This window comes from Leopardus geoffroyi, chromosome A2 (genome assembly GCF_018350155.1).
Source record: "Leopardus geoffroyi isolate Oge1 chromosome A2, O.geoffroyi_Oge1_pat1.0, whole genome shotgun sequence".
Classification (NCBI taxonomy): domain Eukaryota; kingdom Metazoa; phylum Chordata; class Mammalia; order Carnivora; family Felidae; genus Leopardus; species Leopardus geoffroyi.
Genome location: NC_059331.1, coordinates 13,583,638 through 13,603,748, shown reverse-complemented (window position 1 = coordinate 13,603,748; position 20,111 = coordinate 13,583,638). Strand labels below are relative to the sequence as shown.

At 58.7% G+C, this 20,111-nt stretch overlaps 1 protein-coding gene and 1 long non-coding RNA gene across 2 annotated transcripts; one reads left to right on the top strand and one right to left on the bottom strand.

Annotated features, from left to right (window-relative positions):
* Window positions 1-11,242: 11,242 nt before the first annotated feature.
* Window positions 11,243-13,846, bottom strand: LOC123607417. Its single transcript, XR_006716734.1, has 2 exons — window positions 11,629-13,846; window positions 11,243-11,502 (listed from the first exon to the last, which is right to left on the bottom strand). It is a non-coding gene; the product is annotated as an uncharacterized LOC123607417 (long non-coding RNA).
* Window positions 13,847-16,223: 2,377 nt separating this feature from the next.
* JUND (JunD proto-oncogene, AP-1 transcription factor subunit) lies at window positions 16,224-18,143 on the top strand. The gene has a single exon (XM_045496660.1). The coding sequence runs from the start codon at window positions 16,385-16,387 to the stop codon at window positions 17,426-17,428; it is 1,044 nt and encodes a 347-aa protein (XP_045352616.1). The 5' UTR covers window positions 16,224-16,384; the 3' UTR covers window positions 17,429-18,143.
* The last annotated feature ends 1,968 nt before the right edge of the window (window positions 18,144-20,111 follow it).

Genomic DNA, 20,111 nt, shown 5'->3' with positions numbered 1-20,111 from the left:
GGGCTAGCCAGGCAGTCTCGCAGGTAGCCACATCCGAGACTCCTCAGCCGGTCTCAAGATGTGCTCTTGCCCTGCCCCAGGCCACCACCATTGCTTTTCCCTCGGGCGCCCCTCGTGGGACCTGCTGCAGCCCGAATATGTGTCGAGTGTCAAAGCAGCACTCTGGCGCGGACGGGGGACAGGGCATGGAGGCAGAGCGGAACCCGGGAGCGCCTGGCAAAGCCCCAGGCCCAGAGAGATCACATCCCTCGGAGACGTGGGCTGCGGGCTGGGGGTGGGGGGGTGGGGGCAGGAGCCAGAAGGACCGGTGGGAAGGGAGATGGCCGGGTTCTCAGCTCCCCTCCCCCATGGCCCCGGACTCACAGGCCCATAAAAGCCTGTGGGGCCCCGTCTGGAGAGGCTTTGATGAAAGCTGGGGTCAGGTGTCCAGCAAGGCTGCGAATGGGAAGCCCTTTGGAGTCCCCGCCCCTTCCTGCTTCTGGCAGTTTGGTTTTTCCTCCCCTAACCTAGCCCTGCCCCAAGAACAACTAGAACGAGAACGCCTGTCACAGTTCAGGGTCTTGGGCCCAGGCTCTCCCTCCCCCCCCCCCACCCCCACCACGGTTCTGCACCGGGGCTCAGCGCCGGCACCGGAGCCAGCCTGCGTAATCGCGGCTTCCCGCGTGTGTCGCCAGACACGCCAGCCGGCCCTGACCTTTCCAGCCAGGCAGCCCGGGCTTGCAGCCCAGTCCCCTCCTCGCCCTCCCGTGACGTGAGCCGCCTCATCAGCCCAGTCCGCTTAGGTGCAGTGGGTTTCCGGAAGGTTCTGTCTTTTTGAGCTAGCTGTCGGGACGGCCCCGTTTTTCAAAGCTTCCCGGTTGGTTTCGAGAAACCAGCCTCGGCCCCCTCAACAAGAAGAGAAACCGAAAGAGCCCATCTAGATCCTAAGCAGTGGGCCTCGATTTTTCCACCCCTCTGATGGTTGTCGGCTGGGACCTGAGCCCTCATCAGCTGACCGGTGCGTGACTCGGGGCAAGTAGGACGCCTTCAACGTAGGTTGTTCCCGGTTCCCAAGAACCAAGGACCTCCTACCCCTGGCGTTTGCTCCAGTTCCCATCTGAGCGGAGGTGTGACTCAGCCTGGAGCCCAAGCCCTGCAGGGCCAGCCTTGACGGCCCTGGCCCCTGCTTGCCTGACTTGGGGCCAAGAGTCCATCTGGGGGACACGGATGCGGTCAGCAACCCGAAGCATCCGTCCCACAAGGCGGCAGCGAGCAGGGGGAAGGGGGGGCATCTCTCTGGCTTCCTGCGCCACCCCTGTCTGCACACACACCCCCCCCAACACCTTCTCGGTGGGGCCTCATGCTGCTTCAAGGGCAGCTCCGCGGGGAAGCCCTTCCCTGTGCCCGCTGAGTCCACGGGAGCATGATGACAAGTGTCCTCCCCACCCATCCATCTGGACCCTAGGGCCCCCAGCCTGTCCTGGTATCAGCAGTGTATGTGTCTCCAGTGGCTCAGTGAGTGCCCTGGTGTCTTCCTCTGTCCCTCTGAGGACACCCGGCCAGAAAGGGGTATAGGAGTGGGGCTGATGTCTGCTCACAGGACCTCTGGGAGAAGCTGCCCGCCTCAGTGGAGCAGGGGGCTGGCCTGGAGGCGGAGGAACTGGGGCCACCACCCCGTCCCGGTTGCTGGACACTCAGCACGAATGAGGCCAAGAGCCCTGGCCCGGTGGCCCTTACCTTCCACAGAGTGAGTGAGCAACAAACAAGCCGAATGCATCAGCGTGGAGAAAAAGAAAGCAAGAGTGGGAGAAAGGTGGTCAGGGCAGGCCAGAGGGTGACATTCAAGAAAAGGAGGAAGCCAAGGGAGCGAGCCATCGAGGGGAAGAGCATTTCAGACAAGGGGAAAGGCCTGTGCCAGTGCAAAGGCCCTGCACAGAGCGGTGACAAGAACAAAGTGAGTGGGTAGGAAGTGGGGCAGGTGCAGGCCCTGAGCGAGATGGGAGGCACAGAGGGTTCTGGAACAGACCGAGACAAGAGCGGAAGCCAGGAGACTAGGAGGAGGTTGGTGCTGGGGGCTCAGCCCACAGTAGAGGTCGCAGACGTGGTAAAAGAGGGGGCGGGGGGGCGCCTGGGTGGCTCAGTCGGTTAAGTGTCCAACTTCGGCTCAAGTCATGATCTCACGGTCCGTGAGTTCGAGCCCCGCATCGGGCTCTGTGCTGACAGCTCAGAGCCTGGAACCTGTTTCGGTCTGTGTCTCCCTCTCTCTCTGACCCTCCCCCGTTCATGCTCTGTGTCTCCCTGTCTCAAAAATAAATAAAATGTTAAAAAAAAAAAAAAAAAAAGAGGGGGCAGGGGTGCCATGAGGGCCCAGGCAGAAGGGTTCGTCTTTCCTTAGGAACGCCAGGATGCTGGGATTGAAGATTTCCAGAGAGGAAGGGGTGGCCTCACCGAGGGAGGCATGTTCAAATCCACTCCCGAAGGTCAAGAAGCCACCGTCCACGGGAAGAGAGGAGGGAACAGGTGGAGGGAACCGCAAGTGAAAAGCCCCCCAAGCTTATGTGGCTTGTCACAGCCGGGCAGAGATGAGGTCAGGAGTTATCAGACCCCGGGTGCCTGGGTGGCTCGGCTGGTTAAATGCCCAACTCTTGATTTCAGCTCAGGTCATGATCTCTCATGGTTTTTGAGTTCGAGCCCCTCGTCAGGCTCTGTGCTGACAGTGCAGAGCCTGCTTGGGATTCTCTGTCCCTCCCTACCCGCCCCCACCCCCCACCCCCAGCTCATGTGCTTATGTGTGTGCTCTCTCTCTCTCTAAATAAAAAAAAAATTTTTTTTTTAAAGCATTAAAAGGGGCGCCTGGGTGGCGCAGTCGGTTAAGCATCCGACTTCAGCCAGGTCACAATCTCGCGGTCCGTGAGTTCGAGCCCCGCGTCAGGCTCTGGGCTGATGGCTCAGAGCCTGGAGCCTGTTTCCGATTCTGTGTCTCCCTCTCTCTCTGCCCCTCCCCCGTTCATGCTCTGTCTCTGTCCCAAAAATAAAATAAACGTTGAAAAAAAAAAATTTAAAAAGCATTAAAAAAAAAAAAGGAGTCATCAGACCCAAGCCGTGATCCTAAAAACAATCTAGTGTGTGCCAGGTAGCTCCCACACTCAGGCACAGAGAGGGTGAGCCACCTGCCCCCAGGTCACACAGCTCCAGAGGCTCCTCCAAGCTCCGCCTTCTGTTGCCTCCTGGAACTTGGAGCATCCGTTTACCTTCTCCTAGTTTAGCTGTGTCAGGTATGGAATCAGGAGACAGCAGTCGTTTGGGGTGGGGGCGGGTGAGGTTGGCACCTGCTTTAAAACTTATTCCCCTGACTGTAGCCTCCACTGATGGACTGGGTTCGAGATACACCAAATGTTTGGCAAGGGTTACCCCACTGCGCCTCCACTTCCTTGCTGGTCACAGGGGATCACAGTGGCCTCTACCTCCCAGGGGTTGCCGGGACGATTACAAGGGGAAGGAGGCTTGGTATACAGCAAGCGCTCCATACAGACTTGCATGCGGCTCAGAGGGGAGCTTCACTCTTCACCGATCACCTGTAGAGTGTCGGAAACTCCTCCTGGGACCCTCTCCGTCTCTATAAGTCTTGGGCTCAGCCCGAGCAGCTCACTGGGGGGACCCTGGCAATGGTGCCACATGCTTGGCTTGGCTAGGCCACCGTCCTCCTCGCCCCGGAGGCCAGCACTGATTGCCTGGCCCAGGCTGGTGAGTGGTCACCTGGAAGGCCCCCGGTCCTGCCCTAAGAGCCCCCTCCCAGTCTGGGTCCAGCCACCCAGCGGTGACTCACCCTTGTCCGTCCCGCCTCCACTGGAACCAGGCACCGAAATAGTCACCCTGCTCACCCTCGGGGAGTGGCCGTGGAAATATTTCAGGGCTGCATTCAGTGCCTAAAAATACTCAGTGCGTCCTCCTGCGTCTTCCCCTCCCTCATTCCCTTCTCTGTTCCTTTGAAAACCCTCCCTGTAGGCCCCCCACCCCCCAGGGCCTGTCCCTCCACACTGTGCCCCTCTGGCATGTTGAGTATCCCTGGCAAGCAGGGCTCGGGGATGTCCCTAAATGCCCAAGTGCGTGTGGATGATGGTGAGGTGGCCTCCCTCCCTCCCTCCCACTCTCTCTGTCGCCATGGAGAGCCTCGACATGGTTTCCTCAGAAGCTTCTGGAAAGGCTGTCTTTTCCACAAACCCCAGAAGACTCAGTTCCTGGAGAGGGAGCCTGGGGGCACAGCAGTGCTGTCCAGGGAGATCTTCATTACTCAGCAACTTTCCTTAAAAATTCAAAAAATGGTTCTTGCTGTTTGTGTTCATGAGACAGCTGGAAACAGGAGAGGGCTCCCCAGCTGGATGGAATCCATTGCCTCTCCTGCCCACTTGCTGCGGGACCCCACTAGCTTGGAGGTCCTTCTCCCTCCCCCCGACCCCGGAGAGTGCAGACTGACCCTCCAAAGGCAGGGGAATGTCCTCAACATCATCCCTATCCACCAAGCACTCTGACCTTTCCAGTGATTGGAGGAGGGGGGGGGAGGGGGCAGAGGGACGGCAAATGGTTAGACTGCAGCTCAGACCCCAGAGTCTGATCCAGCTCCTAGGTTCCCCGGAGCCTCCAGCTAGATGGAACAGCAGGTGTGAAGGCTCAAGGGCAAGTGCATGCTGGGCATCTTGAAGTTGCAGTAAGCTGATCATTATGAACTGAAGTACACACTTTATTCAGATTTCCTTAGTCATCACCCAATGTTCTTTTAAAAATTATTACTGATGTAAGATTCACTCACACAAAATTAACCATTTTATTTTATATTTAATGCTTATTTGTTTTTGAGAGAGCGAGACAGAGACAGAGACAGAGACCAAGCGGGGGAGGGGCAAAGAGAGGGAGGGGGACATGGAATCCCAAGCAGGCTCCAGGCTGACAGCAATGAGCCTGATGTGGGGCTTGAACTCGCAAACCGCGAGATCATGACCTGAGCCGAAGTCGGCCGCTTAACTGACGGAGTCACCCAGGCACCCCTCCTGAACATTTTCGTTACCCAAAAAAAGAAACCCTGTCCGGTTACCAGTCACCTCCCACTCCCTCTCCCCTAGACCCTGAACAACCACTAGTCTGCTGTCTGGGTCTACGGATTTGCCTGCTCTGGACATTTCATATAAATGAAATCATACAACAGGTGGCCTTTGTGTCTGATTTCTTTCACTGAGCACGACGTTTTCAAAGTTCATCCACGATGTAACTGTGTCAGGGCTTCATTCTTTTTTTATGGCTGAGTCGTATTCCATTGTACAGCCATATCATATATTGTTTATCCTTCAGCAGCTCATGGACATTTGGACTATGTTTTAAAAATTTTTTAATGTTTAGCGTCCGACTTCAGCCAGGTCACGATCTCGCGGTCCGTGAGTTCGAGCCCCGCGTCAGGCTCTGGGCTGATGGCTCAGAGCCTGGAGCCTGTTTCCGATTCTGTGTCTCCCTCTCTCTCTTTCTGCCCCTCCCCCGTTCATGCTCTGTCTCTCTCTGTCCCAAAAATAAATAAACGTTGAAAAAAAAAATTAAAAAAAAAATTTTTTTAATGTTTATTTTTGAGAGAGAGAGAGACAGAGCGTGAGTGGGGGAGGGGCAGAGAGAGAGGGAGACACAGAATCCAAAGCAGGCTCCAGGCTCTGAGCTGTCAGCACAGAGCCCGACGCAGGGCTCGAACTCACGGAGTGTGAGATCATGACCTGAGCTGAAGTAGGGAACTTAACCAACTGAGCCACCCAGGGTGCCCCCCCTCCGGACTATTTTTAAGGAAATGTTAGTTGAGCACTTACTCTGTGCCAGGCACAGTTCTAAGGACTTAATTCCTACTCCCAACCCCCTCTATAAAGTCTTACTTGTGAACACCATTCCCATCTGTCCATTTCACAGCGGGCAAAATGAAGGCAGAGATAGGCAGACAGGACACCAAAGGAACCAGACTCTCTCTTAAGTCTTTATACTCTGGAGATGGGCGTAGAGACAGATAATAAGGAAGCCAAGAAATAAACAAGATAAATGCCAGGTAAAGACCTTAAGGGTTTTCCAGGCAGGGAGAAAAACATGTGCAAAGGCCCTGAGGTGGGAATAAGCTGGTGTGTTGGAGGAAAAACACAGAGGCTCATGTGGCTGGAGTGAATAAATGAGGGGAAGAGAGGAAAGGGGATATATGGTCTGGGGGTGAGGGCCTGGGGGTGGGATTGGGGAAGGGTCTGGTCTGTACTCTGGGAGGGGGAGATAGAGTCTGAAACAGATAGTGGTAGAGGAGACAGACTGAGAGCAGGAGGGAGAGAAGGGGCCTCAACTTCCCAAGGCCTTGGCCCAAGAAGCCACAGAGGCCTCATCATCGTCACCTGCATCGCCCCAGCCCAGATCCTTCTCTGATACCTTGAATGCTGGAGCAGAGGATGAGTGCCCTGTGCTGAGAACAATGTGGGCGCATAGTAGGGGCTCCATAAATATTGGGTGGATGGGTAAATAGAGGGATGGACAGATGAGTGGGTGGGTGGGTGGGTGGATGGATAGATGGATGGATGGATGGATGGACATATAAACAGATGGATGGGGAGATGAGTGTCCTGAAGGAGGAAGGTGTGGTACCCAGGTTAGTGTGATAAAATAGTGTCTCCCACTTTCCAGCAGGTGATTGGGTAGGGGTGAGTGGAGAACTTCATCCAGCCATGCTGGGGTCTCACCCACCCTTCTTCAGCTTCAAAAGAGGTCCCCCAGAGTGGAGGCTGGAGGGTGGGGGTTGGGCAGGGTGCCAGGAGCACAGGGGCGGGCTGGCGGGTACTAGATGCTGCTACCTGCCTCTGCCTCTGAGTCAGCGTCGCCATGGCAACGTGGGCCCCGCCGGATGCTCCTCCTGGCACATCCCCCATCGCTGCAGCCACCGTCATGCCTCCTTGAAGGGGGCAGGCGCAGAGGGGGCAGCTATTTTTATGCAGGCTCAAGGACCACACTGTTCACCTTCCCCTGTTTCCCTTAACCCAGTCTCCTGAGCCTCCTCCTTTCTTGCAGAGCTTGTAGCCAAAGGGTGAGAGGGCTGAGTGCGGTTGGAGAGCCAGCCCCAGCCGAGGAAGGGTCTCTTTGCTCTGCCTGGGAGGGGGCCAGGGAATGTCTCCTGAGGCGGGGACTGCGGGTGAAGGAACGTTATGGGCACGTGTTGGGAGGCTGGACCACAGGAGGGGCAGAGCTAGGTGGTAACAGGAAGACAAGCCAGAGCAGGGAGCCACAGAGGGTGAGAGGAGGCCAGGGTGGCACCTGCGGAGGACAGAAGACAGGTCCCTGCGGCTCTGGGCAGCGCCTATTCCCCCGAGACTCCTCTGCATCCTCTGAAACATGGGCACTGGTGGGGAGACTGAGGCAGGGAGGGTTGTCACAGGCTCCTCCTGGGCTGGCAAAAACTCCAATGACCCCCTTCCCCCCTCAGCTGCTGGTGACCTGGGTGTCCCTGTGATCCCCCTACCCTGTCTCCCCTCTCCTCACCCTACTCTAGGCCTTCTTCTAGATTCTCCTCCAGCACATCATGCATTCCTACCTCAGGACCTTTGCCTGTGCTATTCCAGCTTTCAGGAGTCCGGCCTTCCCCGGTCCCCCCCTTCCCCTGAGCCCCTTTGGTCCACAGATGTCACTGATCCTCTGCACATCCCCCCGAGATCTCTTCAAAGCTCCTGTCACTGCTTGACGTATTACCCATTTTTTCAGTTGCTCGCACCCCAAGAATGTTGGGCCCCTCTCAAATCTCTCGTTTACCCAGCTCCACAGTGGCAGTAGTCATCGTGCAGAGGGACAGGGGTCCCAGGCAGTGGAATGGCTGTGCCTGGGTCCTGTCTACCTGACCCAGAGCTCTAAGGACAGGGTGGGAACGTGAGGTGACCTACAGCTCCCTGGTCAGGGTTGACCCTCAGTTTAGGCAACAAGGCCCTGTCAGAGGTCAGCGAATAGTGGGCAAGCCAGCCCAGGGCCAGGAGCCAGTGAGGGGGGGCTTGGCCTGTGGGCCTCCAGCTCCTGAGGTGGCCTAGGAGTCCCCTATCACCACACATACTGATAGTTCTCAGGGCCACTGCGTCCCCCCCCAGTCCCAACCGTGACAGCCTGGGATAGTTACTCTGTTTTCCTTGTAGATATTTAGAGGGCCACCTTTCCTTCCTCACTAGTTAGTTCTAGTCCCCAGGCAAGGACGGAGAATCCCATAGAAAATACTTGAGTGTTTCTCTCTTCCTCTTCCTGCTGTCTCTAGCCTTCTCCAGCTGGTGTCTCTTCTTAACTCATTTGTCTCACTCTCTCTGGGTCTCTGGCTGTTTCTGTCTGGCTCCAACAGACTTTTCCTCCCTCCCTCCCGGCTCTCTCTCCTTCCATCTCCTTCTGCCTTTCTCCCCCTCTCTCCCTTTTCTCTCGGCTATTTCTAGGCCCTGGCCCTCCTATCTGGAGGCCCTGATTAATAATCGGGTCTTGCCTAGAGCTTCGGGGCTGGCCCCTCAGCCTCGATTTACCCGTCCGTCAAATGGGCTTGTCCTGGGGCCTTAAGCCAGGAGCGGAGGGGGGCTGAGCAGCGTTCCCGCTTCCCCTCCTCAGCCAAGGGAAGCCCTCCTGGGCCCGGCGGGAAGGGGTTAACAGCGAGCCGCCCCCTCCCCCCAGTTCTGCATTTAATTAGCGGCCCGGCGGGGCTCGGAGCGGAGCGGGGCCTGTGGGGGGAGGGGAGGGAGACGGGAGGAGAGGGGAGAGGGTTAGAAACCGAGGGAGTGGGACGAGAGTGGGCGGGGGTATAGAGGACAAAAGGGGGACCGGGAGCCAGCCGTGGATTCGAATTCGGCCTCGCTGGTATCCCCCCCACTTGTATCTCTCGCCTCTAGATTGTCTCCCCCGCCCTTCCCGAAGGCAGGAGCTGTGAGCCCGCGGTTAAATGTCAGCTTTCCTCCTTTGTCCGGTTGAGGAAACTGAGGCCCACGTATCGTATCTGCGGTGACGCTTAATTGGGCGGTTTCGTAGGGACCTGTCTACCTGCCGGAAAGCAAAACAACACACAAAACCCCAGTTCGTCGCCGCAGCCGAGTGACCCTGGGGGCTGTCGCGGTGCGGGCCAGCGCGAGCGAACGACTGGGAGAGGGTGACGGTGTGGGACACAGGAAGGGCTGGGGCTGCGAGACGGGGGCCCTGGAGCCCTGGGGCCCAGCTTCAGTCTCAGCTAGGCCACGCGCCTCGCCGGGCCTCAGTTTCCCCCTCCGGTCCCCAACGTCGGGACAGCTGGAAGGCGAACCCTGCCTACCACCACACCCACGACTTCCAGCTCTGCGTGGGGCGCGGGCGCCGGGCCCGAGTCTACGCGGCTCCGCCTCGCCTTGACGTCGGCGCTGACGCCACCCGCCCCCCTCGCCACTGGGTCCGGCCGCGGCGCGGGGTGAACCGTGCGGCGTCGGCTGGCCGCGCGGAGGCCCTCCAGATCCCTCCTCCACCCCCGCCAGAGGAGGGGCCGGGCTGGGGGGACCGACGAGGGGCAGGTCCTGGGCAGGCCCAGCCGCCCGGCGAGGCGGGAGGTCCCCACCAGCCTCCAGGCCTTTGCGCCCTTCCCTCCGCCTGGAATGCGCCTCCCGCCCGGGTCCAAGTCCGTGTTTACGGCGACATCTCTCCCTCCGGCCCGGCCCTGACCCCTCCGGGCCTGGGAGTGTCCTTGTCCGGCTCTGTCTCCCGGGGCCTGGGGCGGGGCCTCTCACCCAGCAATCCATTGTTCCAAGGTTGAGTTTCTTCCCCCCATTTTTCAGATGAGAACCGTTCAAACCCAGAGAGCTCAGGTCACCCAGCGAGGGGCCGCCCCGCGCTGGCCGAGCCCCAGCTCTTGCGGCTTCCCGCCCCCACCCCTGTGGGCACCCCCCCCCCATCCATCCTCGCAGCGGGGGAGGGGACCCTGACCTGCAGTCCCCGCCCTGCCTCAGGGGAAGTGAGAATGGGGGGCCCTCCCCCGCACCCTCACCACTTCCTCCAGAGGAGAGGCGGTGGCGAAGGAAAGGGGGAGGCGGGCAGGCGAGGGAGTTTACGGTGGCGGCCTCAGGTTCCGATGGGGGGGGGGGGTTGTGCCCCCCACCCTCGGGAGACGCAGGGCTGGCGTTTGTGTGTCTCGCGTGTCGGGGCGCCCCCCAATCCTGCTCCTTCCTTGGGGCCCCTTCCTAAGCGACTGGGACTGCCTGCTCCTCCCCACTCCGGCGGCCCCGCCCCCACCGCTTCCCAGCTCTCTCCCTTCGTCTCGCCTGGCCCCCATTCAATGTACTCCTCCGCTGGGGCCCCGCTCCTTTACTGGGCGACGATCAGGTGCCGGCCCTCTAGGCCCCGCAGGCTTGAGGTCCAGTTCCAGCTTTCGTCTGCCCCAGCCAGGCCCCCTGAGCCCCAGCCCCTCTGCCTGCAGCTCGCGGTGAACGAGGCCACCTGTATTCCAATCCGCCCTCCAACATGTGGAGCCATGGTTTGCTCCGAGCCTCAGTTTATCCATCTGAAAAATGTGGACAGGTGGCCCTCCTTGCAGTGCTGGTGGGAAGGTATCACGGAAAAACGTGGGGAGTGGGTATCCCATCTTGGCAGCATGGGTGCATCCGGTCATTCGTTCATTCATTCATCCATTCATTACTTCACCAAACCATCCGTTACATCATCCACTCGCTCACTCATTTACTTATTCGCACTCATTCATTGATTCACACATTGCTTCCCTCCCCAGTCCCTGGGCAGCCTGGGAAGGGGCCCATAACTCAGCACAGAAGGACGTCAGGGGCCACAGGACTGTGGGTGGGGACAGCCCCAAAGTCTTTAGGCGGAAGCTTCCACTTAACTGAACCAACCTGAAGTCTCCCCAGAGAGGCCCCAGTGGGGTCCCACCCCCCAAAGGGCTGCTACCTGCCATCACCTTCACTTGTACCTGGAAACGGGTCAGTAACTCACAGGCACTGGAAGGCTGTTGGTGGATGCAGGCAACCCCCACACGTAGTAGGTGCTGGCTGCCAAGGCTTAGCACATCACTGACCATCTACTGTGTGCTGGGCCGCTAGGGGACAAAACTACCCTTGTGGCCCCTCCTGTACTCTTCTTGGCTTGGCTTGGGGGATATTTGGACATTCCCACTCTGGGCCTGGCCCAGAGTGTCCTTGAGGAGGGAATGCCTGGGTTTTGCTCTCGTTTCATCGTTTTTCACTTTCCTTCTATTTATGGAAGAGAAACTGGTTTTCCATTCTTGGCGGTGACATGAAGTTTCCCTTTTGAAATATATTTACCCAAGTAAAAACAGAAAAAGGGGTCGACCTGAAGGAGAGAGAGTGACATCAGCCTAAAGCATATTTCTTCATTATGGTGGTTCTGTCCTGTCTTCTATTCGCGGATCAGCTTAGGAGGTGATGAGGGATGATGGAAAACCCTCCCCCAGCACACAGAGCCCGGACACACAGTAGGTGCTCAAGAGTGGGTGGTGGAAGGGGTGATTGATGGTGCTTGAGGCTGGCCAAAAGAAAAACAAAATCAAAACAAATCAGCTTCTGAAGTTGCTTTAGTGAAGTCCGACTCACCACCCTCTGACCCTCAAACCTTCTGGTTTCTTAAAGTCTGCCTGTGAAAGGGCCTAACCTGGGCCTGGGTATACAGCAGAGTTCCCTGGATGAGCGCAGGAATCTGGTAGGGAAGGTGTTGGGAGGCGTGGTTCTCTCCTTGAGCCGGCGCCCTTCTGGGCTCACCCAGGACAATCAATGAACACTGGACTTAGACTGAGCCGCTCTTCCCGGCCTGCCTACGAGAGGCTGGGGACACTGCAGCCTCGGTGGAGTCAACTGGGCCACACGGGTCGTAAAGCAAGCTCTATCAGTCTGGTTCCACCAGTGCCGAAAAGGCGCTGAGGACGCGTCGGTTTCCTCGTCTGTAAAATGGTCTTGTGAGACTGGAGAGCGTCAGAGCCGGCCCAGAGGACAGGGTGTGGATCCCCTCCCTGCGGCTGGCCAAGCACCTGCACAGGACGGGGGAGGTGACTGTGGTTCCTGCCCCTGGCGAGGGCGGAAGCCAGGCTGGAAGGGAGGGGAGGGGCCGCCGCCTAGGCCGGTAACCTGATCCTCAGGAATGCGCCGGGGCCGACGCGCCCCCGGCCCAAGGCCGGCGCCCCTCCCCCGGCCCCCTAGCGGGGTCCCGTCACTCGGGGACTGTGATCGCAAGCCCCGCCCCCACCAGCCGGTGGGTCCTAAGTGTCGGAGGACGTTCCCCATAAACTCTACCCAGCCCCGCGGTGTCCCGAGCGCCGCGGGACATTCCCCGCGTACCTCCCCATGGAGAGGTCCCCTCCGCCTCACCCCTTTCTGCTTCCTGATTAACTCCTTCTTTCTCTTTCTTTGGGGCTTTCCGTTTCATCGAGTAGATTTTAGTTCTCTGGGTCTTCAAATAAAGACTAAACATTAAACCGAGTTGCAGGTCGCTTTAAACAAGAAGGGTAAACTCTTCGCTCTCGAGAAAGAGGCGCCAGAGCGGCAGAGATTAGAGCCGTGGCTGGGAGAGGGGTGGGGGTTAGTTTCAGCTTCCGTTCCAAACGGGGATGGGTGGGTGGGGGTAGGGGTTGGGGATTCTTTCGACCGGGTGGGTCCCGCACCCTCCCTGGACGCTGATCTGGGAAGTGAGATAATGTCCTGAGACTCCTGGAGGGGCTGGGAGAGGAAGGGCGAAAATGCAGAGTCCAGGCTGAGCCCTGTTACCGGCTTCTCCCTCAATCCCATCTTCTACAGCCATTTCCACTACTCTTGGGACAAATACCACCGGGTTCTGTAGAAGTCCTGCACCCTTGCTTTCCTTCTCTCCCTCTGGCTTCCCCTGGCTCACCCAATCCAGAGGCACCTGCCTCTCTCCATCAACGTGGCCAGCTGGTTTCTGCCCCAGGGCGTTTGCTTTTGCTGTTCCCACAGTCTGGGAGGTTGGGCCTTCAAATTAGCTCAAGATTTGCTCCAGCTTCTCCTTCGTTCAGCATCACCTCCCAGGGTGCCCCTCCCAGATCACCCAACTCTAAAACATACCCCCGTCCATGGAGGGGGCACCCTTCAGCCTCCTTGAAGCCGTGTTTGACAGGTTCCTCTTTCAGACCGGGTGCGGGGTGAGGGTGTTTGTGTCATTCGTGTGTGTCCCCATCGCTTGGCTCACAGTAGGTGCTCAGTCAGTATCTGTCGAATGAATGAGAGAATAGGAGTTACCCCTAGTTCACTGCATATGGCTGGTTGATGGATTCAGGCCTCCTATTGAACTGCCTGGTGAGGTGGGGATAGGATTGGTCCCAATGGAAGAGCAGTATTAGGGTGTCCCAGAGGGCTTTCTGGCTAGGAGAAAGGAGAGGGTAGGAAAAGGTGTTGGGTCAGAGGGAACAGCAGGTGCACAGCAGAGGAGACTGAAGGAGCCAGTTTTTCGACTCCTTGAAAAGTGGGGCTGGCAGAGTCTGCCCAGGGCAGCTCCCCATACTTAGAGGCCAAGACAGGTCCTGCCTACCCAGCTTACAGGACTCTCCCCTGCCCCATCTGGGGCAGACAGAGCCCAATACAGATGGTGGACGGGCTCAGCCAGACGGTAGGGGGTGGGGGGTGGCTTAGGGGACTCCTTGAGGGTGTGGATAGGGAAGACTTCTTGGAGGAGGAGACAGTGGGTTTTGAAGCAGGAGTAGCAATTTGCCTGTTGGATAGAAGGGCACTTCTGGCTGAAGGAGCTCCAGACCAAACAACCATACACAGCTAAGGCTAGCCTTATAATAATAACATAAAACAATCATAGAAAGCACTTATGAGCTCTATTCCTTTAAATCCAATAAAAACCACAGTATTCTTTGAGGCACCCGGTTGGCTCAGTCAGTAGAGCATGTGTAGCCCCATGATGGGGGTAGAGTTTACTGAATAAAAAAAAAAAAAGAAAAGAAACAAAAATCACAATACTCCACGAGGGAGGTGAGATTATTCACTCCATTTTCATGAGGAGGAAACAGACTCAGAGAGGTGAATTGCCTTGGGTTCCCTGCGCCTCCATTTCCCAAGGCCTGTTTGCTGGTCAGTTTTTCAGCTCAGGTAGGTTCTGCCCATATTTCACCAGACCATTCACCCACTTATTAAGGTCAAGGCCCAAGGTCAGGGTGGAGGCTATCTAGGCCACCCACTCATGTCCTGCCTTGGAGAGAGAAGCATGGCCCCATCTCCTCCAATCTAGCCCCATTGCACAGGCCCAGAGCAGGGTCCCAGGGCAAGGCTAGCAACAGGCTGGGGACAGGATCCCCTCTCATCAAGGGTCCCTTTGCCCAGGCTGGGACCTGAGAGGACAGGTCTGGAGGGCACAGAGACCTACGTGCCTAGAAACACACAAATGGACACATACGTATACACAAGTATACATATATGTGTATACATACAGGCACACAGATCTGCGTGCATGAACCCACACTGGCACATAGACACCTGCCCTTGTGTGTGAACACACCTGAGTACACTGACCCATACATGAACACAACGCAGGCACAAACAGACATTTGTGTGGATATAGACACACTCACACCCCTGGGCCATTGCCCACCAGGGCAGGCCTCCTGCTCCTGGTGACAGTTTCCTTCATGGCCTTCTTGCTCCAGAGCCCAATCAGGGGCAGGGCCAGATGAGGTAGGGAGGTAGAAGACGAGGGTTGGGGACTGGGAATGTTCATGCCCACAGGTGAGTCAGACAAACTGAGGCCAGAGATTCCACAGCAACTAGGCCAGGCAGCATTCTCCTTCAACACTGAGCCAGGCGCTGTATTGGATGTTGGTGACCAGCAGGTTCGGGATAGATAAAGGTCCTTGCCCTCCATGGTCCATCCTGTCATTCTGAATGCTTCCAAGGATATAATGGAAATACAGTGAGTGGGAGTGGCCTCTCTGAGGACATTAGGAGTTGCAGTGGGGAAGGGAGCACGGGCAAAGGGCAGAGTACATGCAAAGGCCCTGAGGCAGCTATGAGCTGAGAGGCCAAGGCTCAGAGAAGGTGAAAGTGAAAGGTCAGAGGGAGTCCGTGGAAGAAGGGTCCTGGGAGCCTTCACAGTCTACCTGAGGGGTTGTGTGCAGGAGCTGTCAGCCAGACCTAGATGTCCCAACAATCCCTAGGGAGTGTTGGGGAGGTTGCCCTCTCCCCACACCCTCATATCCCATCCCCAGCCAGTCTTTGAGGAGGCCCGTTGAGCACTGACAATAACAAAATAATAATAAGCAGGTAACAATGACCAGATGGGCTCCTGCCTTAACATTCCGGAAGGGAGAGCCGCTGAGGAAACGGGGCGAGGGGGGAGGGGCTATAGTCCATCACCCTCACCTAGGGACCCACAGCAGGCCCTGGCAGATGCAGGGTAAAATTGTAGGCGGCTGCCCAGGAGCAGGAGGCCCAGGAGGCCCGGGTTCTACCAGGTGAATAAGAGGTCAGGCCTGGTCACAATTTAGTAAGCCCCAGTTTCTCAGTCTGTAAAGTCAGGAAGTTGGACTCCGTACTTTTAGACTCCTCAGTGAAAAGTATCAAGATCAAAGCGCTTTCAGCAGCTTCCAACAGTCCTCCTCTCCCTTCCCTCGTCTTTCTGGGGCAAACACATCACTGGAGATTTGGGGTGGGGGTGAAACAGGCAGATCTGGCCAACACGCCCAGGAAGCCACCGGGTACAGCTCCCTAAGGCCTTCTGCCCCCAGCTCGTACAGAGCCAGAAGAGAGGAGCGGTGAGGAAGGCACTTGTAGGCGTAGTGGAGCGGAGGGCGCCAGGGAGTTATTTATCCATCCGGGCCCCATCCCCCACCGGTCCCCGGAGGCCGGCACCGCCCCCGCTCCCGCCCCCGCCCCCTCCCCCTCCCCGCCGGGGCCCCACGCGCGGATGCGGGGCGGGGCCTTGGGGCGGGCAGGCGGCTGGTGGCCGGGCTCATCACGCCACCCGGGACGTGCCTTGGCGGGAGGCAGCGCTGGGGGCATTGGTTGTACACTGCGCTCCCGGGGCGGGGTAACCGGGTCCGGGCTCGGGGTCCGCCCCCATGACGTCAACCCACAAGGCAGCGCGCTGTTGTGCGGTTTACCGCGCGTCACCGGGGCAACGGCAGCTAGGGGGGCGTCAATGACTTGGCCCCACCCCACCATGCAAATGAGCGACGTCACCCACGCCCAATGGTGAGCGGGGGCAGTGAGCTCATCGCGCTGGGCCGAGGCTATAAGAGGGCGCGCGAACTGCGCGGCGTAGGAGCCGCCGCCAGCGGAGGGCCGGGCGCAGCGGCCTCGGCCGGGGCGGGCGTAGGGCCGAGCGGACGGGGGGGCGCAGGCCCCCCGGGCGGCCGCGGCCACTCCCCCCCCCCGGGCCGGCGCGGCGGGGGAGGCGGAGGATGGAAACACCCTTCTACGGCGATGAGGCGCTGAGCGGCCTGGGCGGCGGCGTCAGTAGCAGTGGTGGCGGTGGTAGCTTCGCGTCCCCGGGTCGCCTGTTCCCCGGGGCGCCCCCGACGGCGGCGACTGGCAGCATGATGAAGAAAGACGCGCTGACGCTGAGCCTGAGCGAGCAGGTGGCGGCGGCGCTCAAGCCTGCCGCCGCGCCGCCCCCGGCCCCCCTGCGCACCGACGGCGCCCCAGGCGCGGCGCCCCCCGACGGCCTGCTTGCCTCGCCCGACCTGGGGCTGCTCAAGCTCGCCTCGCCGGAGCTCGAGCGCCTAATCATCCAGTCCAACGGGCTGGTCACCACCACACCGACGAGCACTCAGTTCCTCTACCCCAAGGTGGCGGCCAGCGAGGAGCAGGAGTTTGCTGAGGGCTTCGTCAAGGCCCTGGAGGACTTGCACAAGCAGAACCAGCTGGGCGCGGGCGCGGCCTCCGCTGCCGCGGCCGCGGGAGGACCCTCGGGCACGGCTGCGGGCGCCGCGCCTCCTGGCGAACTGGCCCCGGCGGCAGCCACGCCCGAGGCGCCCGTCTACGCGAACCTGAGCAGCTATGCGGGCGGCACCGGAGGTTCAGGGGGTGCTGCGACAGTCGCCTTCGCCGCCGAGCCTGTGCCCTTCCCTCCGCCGCCGCCCCCAGGCGCGCTGGGGCCGCCCCGCCTGACGGCGCTCAAGGATGAGCCGCAGACGGTGCCCGACGTGCCAAGCTTCGGCGAGAGCCCGCCGTTGTCGCCCATCGACATGGACACGCAGGAGCGCATTAAGGCGGAGCGCAAGCGGCTGCGCAACCGCATCGCTGCCTCTAAGTGCCGCAAGCGCAAGCTGGAGCGTATCTCGCGCCTCGAGGAGAAAGTCAAGACGCTCAAGAGCCAGAACACGGAGCTGGCGTCCACGGCGAGCCTGCTGCGCGAGCAGGTGGCGCAGCTCAAGCAGAAGGTCCTCAGCCACGTCAACAGCGGCTGCCAGCTGCTGCCCCAGCACCAGGTGTCCGCGTACTGAGCCCGCGCGCGGGGCGCATGCGCGGCCCCCCTCCCCGGGAGGCGGGCTTGCGTGGGGGGGGGGGCGTGGGCGCCCCGGACTCCGAGAGGGCGCGGCCCCGGGGACACCCCCCCACCCCGAGGGTGCCAGGATTCCGAGAGAGCGCGGTCCCTGAGGACCCCGCGAGGGTGCCCAGGACTCGGAGAGGGCGCCTCAGACTCGACAAGCTGGACCCCCTACTCCCGGGGGGCAAGCGCATGACCCCCCCCCCGCCCTCGCGCTGCCTCTGTTCCCCGAGCGCGGCCACCCAGTGTTGCACAAACCCGCGCGCCCCGGCCGCCCCGTTGTACACACCGCTGCCGAAGGGGGCTCCGAGGGGGCGCAGCCTCAAGCCCTGCCTTTCCTTTTACTTTTTTTTTTTTTTTTTTTTTTTTTTGCCTTTGGAAGAGAGAAGAACAGAGTGTTCGATTCTGCCCTATTTATGTTTCTACTCGGGAACAAACGTTGGTTGTGTGTGTGTGTTTTTTCTTGTGTTGGTTTTTTAAAGAAATGGGAAGAAGAAAAAAAAAAAACTCCCTTCCCTTTCCTCGCTCTTGCTCCCCCCCCCTTCTGTCTTTCCGACACCCCTCCTCCCGCCCTTTTTGTTCTGTTGTTTTGTTTTGCTACGAGTCCACATTCCGGTTTGTAATCCTTGGTTCGCCCGGTTTTCTGTTTTCAGTAAAGTCTCGTTACGCCAGCTCGGCTCTCTGCCTCCTTCTTCCCCCGCCGGGGCCTGTCGGGCTGGGCTGGGCCTGGCCCGCACGCTCCCCTTCCCCCTCCTTGCCTCCTTCCCCTCCTCCCTCCGCCCCTACTTCGGAGGAGAGCCGGCGTCCGGGAGGGGCCTTGCACATCTGGCGCGCAGCGAGCGCCATCTAGGCGCGCCTAGGCTTGGGGCCGACTCGTGTCCAGGTTAGGTGGGGGACATTGGGATCTCCAACAAGCTTTTGGAACTGATGGGCCCACGGTTGTCTCCTTGGGGGAAGAGACACCAAGATGGAAAGAGGACAGCCCAGTACCGGCAGGCGGGAAAAGGCAGAAACTTGAACCTCTGGGCCTCTGTTAACCGTGTTTGTAAAATGGGCAGAACAGTTGTAACATTGTCCCACAAGGTTGGAGGATGAACACTTTGTTCACAGAGTGGTGCTTGGCTACAGGTGGTGCTCAGTTTTTTGAGGAAACTAATGTTAAGAGAGATTGAGTAACTTGAGGTCACACAGCCTGAAATTTTCGGGAGACTGCAGGGACATGCGGACCTCACCTCCAGAGCCTTCACTGCCAGGCCGCCTTCTTCCCCTGCCTGCTCTGGCCCGTGCTGTTGTGTGGGCAAAAGACCCTGGGTTTGGGGCTTCTGCTTCACTTGGGGCCTGGAGGGACCTAGGCACAGGGCAAGTCAAGCTGGTGGTCATGTGTTCAGTGCCAGCTGTATACCCAGCCCTGCTAAGGAAGGCAGATGAATTGTCCCTGTTTTATAAATGGGTAAACAGGTGCAAAGAAGGAAGGGCACATGCCCACAGTCCCTCTGCCATTGGAAGGGTGGGACTCTTCCTTCTGATAACCCGGGCCGCCCACTTTTCAAGGCTTCGGGAGCTGCTTTGGGGGTTAGTTTTTAACCATGTGACCTCCTCTTGAGCACCGCCTACCTTCGGGCAGACGTTTCAGGAGGGGGCCCGGGAGTGAGAAAGAGGCTGAAGCTGAGTTGGGGGTGTCTTGACACAGAGGGGGCCAAGAGCCACATTTTAGGGGCAAAGCTTCACTCTTCAGGAGACGGAGCCCTCACTTGCCAATTTGCCACTGCGTGACCTCAACCAAGTCCTCTCCCCTTCTCCCCTCTACCTTCCGTGCTGTGAAATGGGTACGTTCATGCCCAGGTAACATCTCCCATATCGCTTTGGGGGAAGAATAATAACGATACTCCAGTGTTCCCCGTGCAGCCCCCAATCTACAGAGAAGAGGAGGCCCAGGAGGTTGGGAGATGTGCCCGACACCCCCCTGAACTGTTTTATTCCTAATCCTGACGTCAAATGTGTTGGGGGGTTTTCCCCACACCAACCAATTCGGTTTTCTAGACACCAGGTGCCCTGCAATTGGGTTCTGACATTACCTGGAGTTAGCACAGACTCCACAGGTGAAGGTCCTAGTCCCACAAGACCATCCCCGTTTAAGATGCCAGTTACGGGGCACCTGGGTGGCTTAGTCGCTCCGGCTCGGGTCTGGATCTCACGGTTTGTGGGTTCAAGCCCTGCATCGGGCTCTGTGCTGACAGCTCAGAGCCTGGAGCCTGCTTCGGATTCTGTGTCTCCCTCCCTCCTTGCCCCTCCCCTGCTCATGCCCTGTCTCTCAAAAATGAATAACCATAAAAAAAAAAAAAAAGATGCCAGGTGCAAGCCCCAAGTTGTCACCTGGGACATCTGAACAACCAGCTAGAAACCAAGGGTTTCCATGACCCCCACCCCAGTTTTTATAACTTGCCAGAACAGCTCAAAGAGCCTAGGAAAGTGCTTTATTTACTATTACTGGACTATTTTAAAGGATACAACTCAGGAAGAGCCAGGTGGAGATATATAGGGCAAGATACAAGGGGAAGGGGTGTGGAGTTTCCAGGCCCTCTGTGTGCCACCCTCCCGGTACCCCTGCGTGGTCACCAACTAAAAAGCCCTCTGAACCC

Coding starts and splice junctions, on each gene's coding strand:
- JUND (XM_045496660.1), top strand. CDS start 16,385: ATGGAAACACCCTTCTACGGCGATGAGGCGCTGAGCGGCCTGGGCGGC.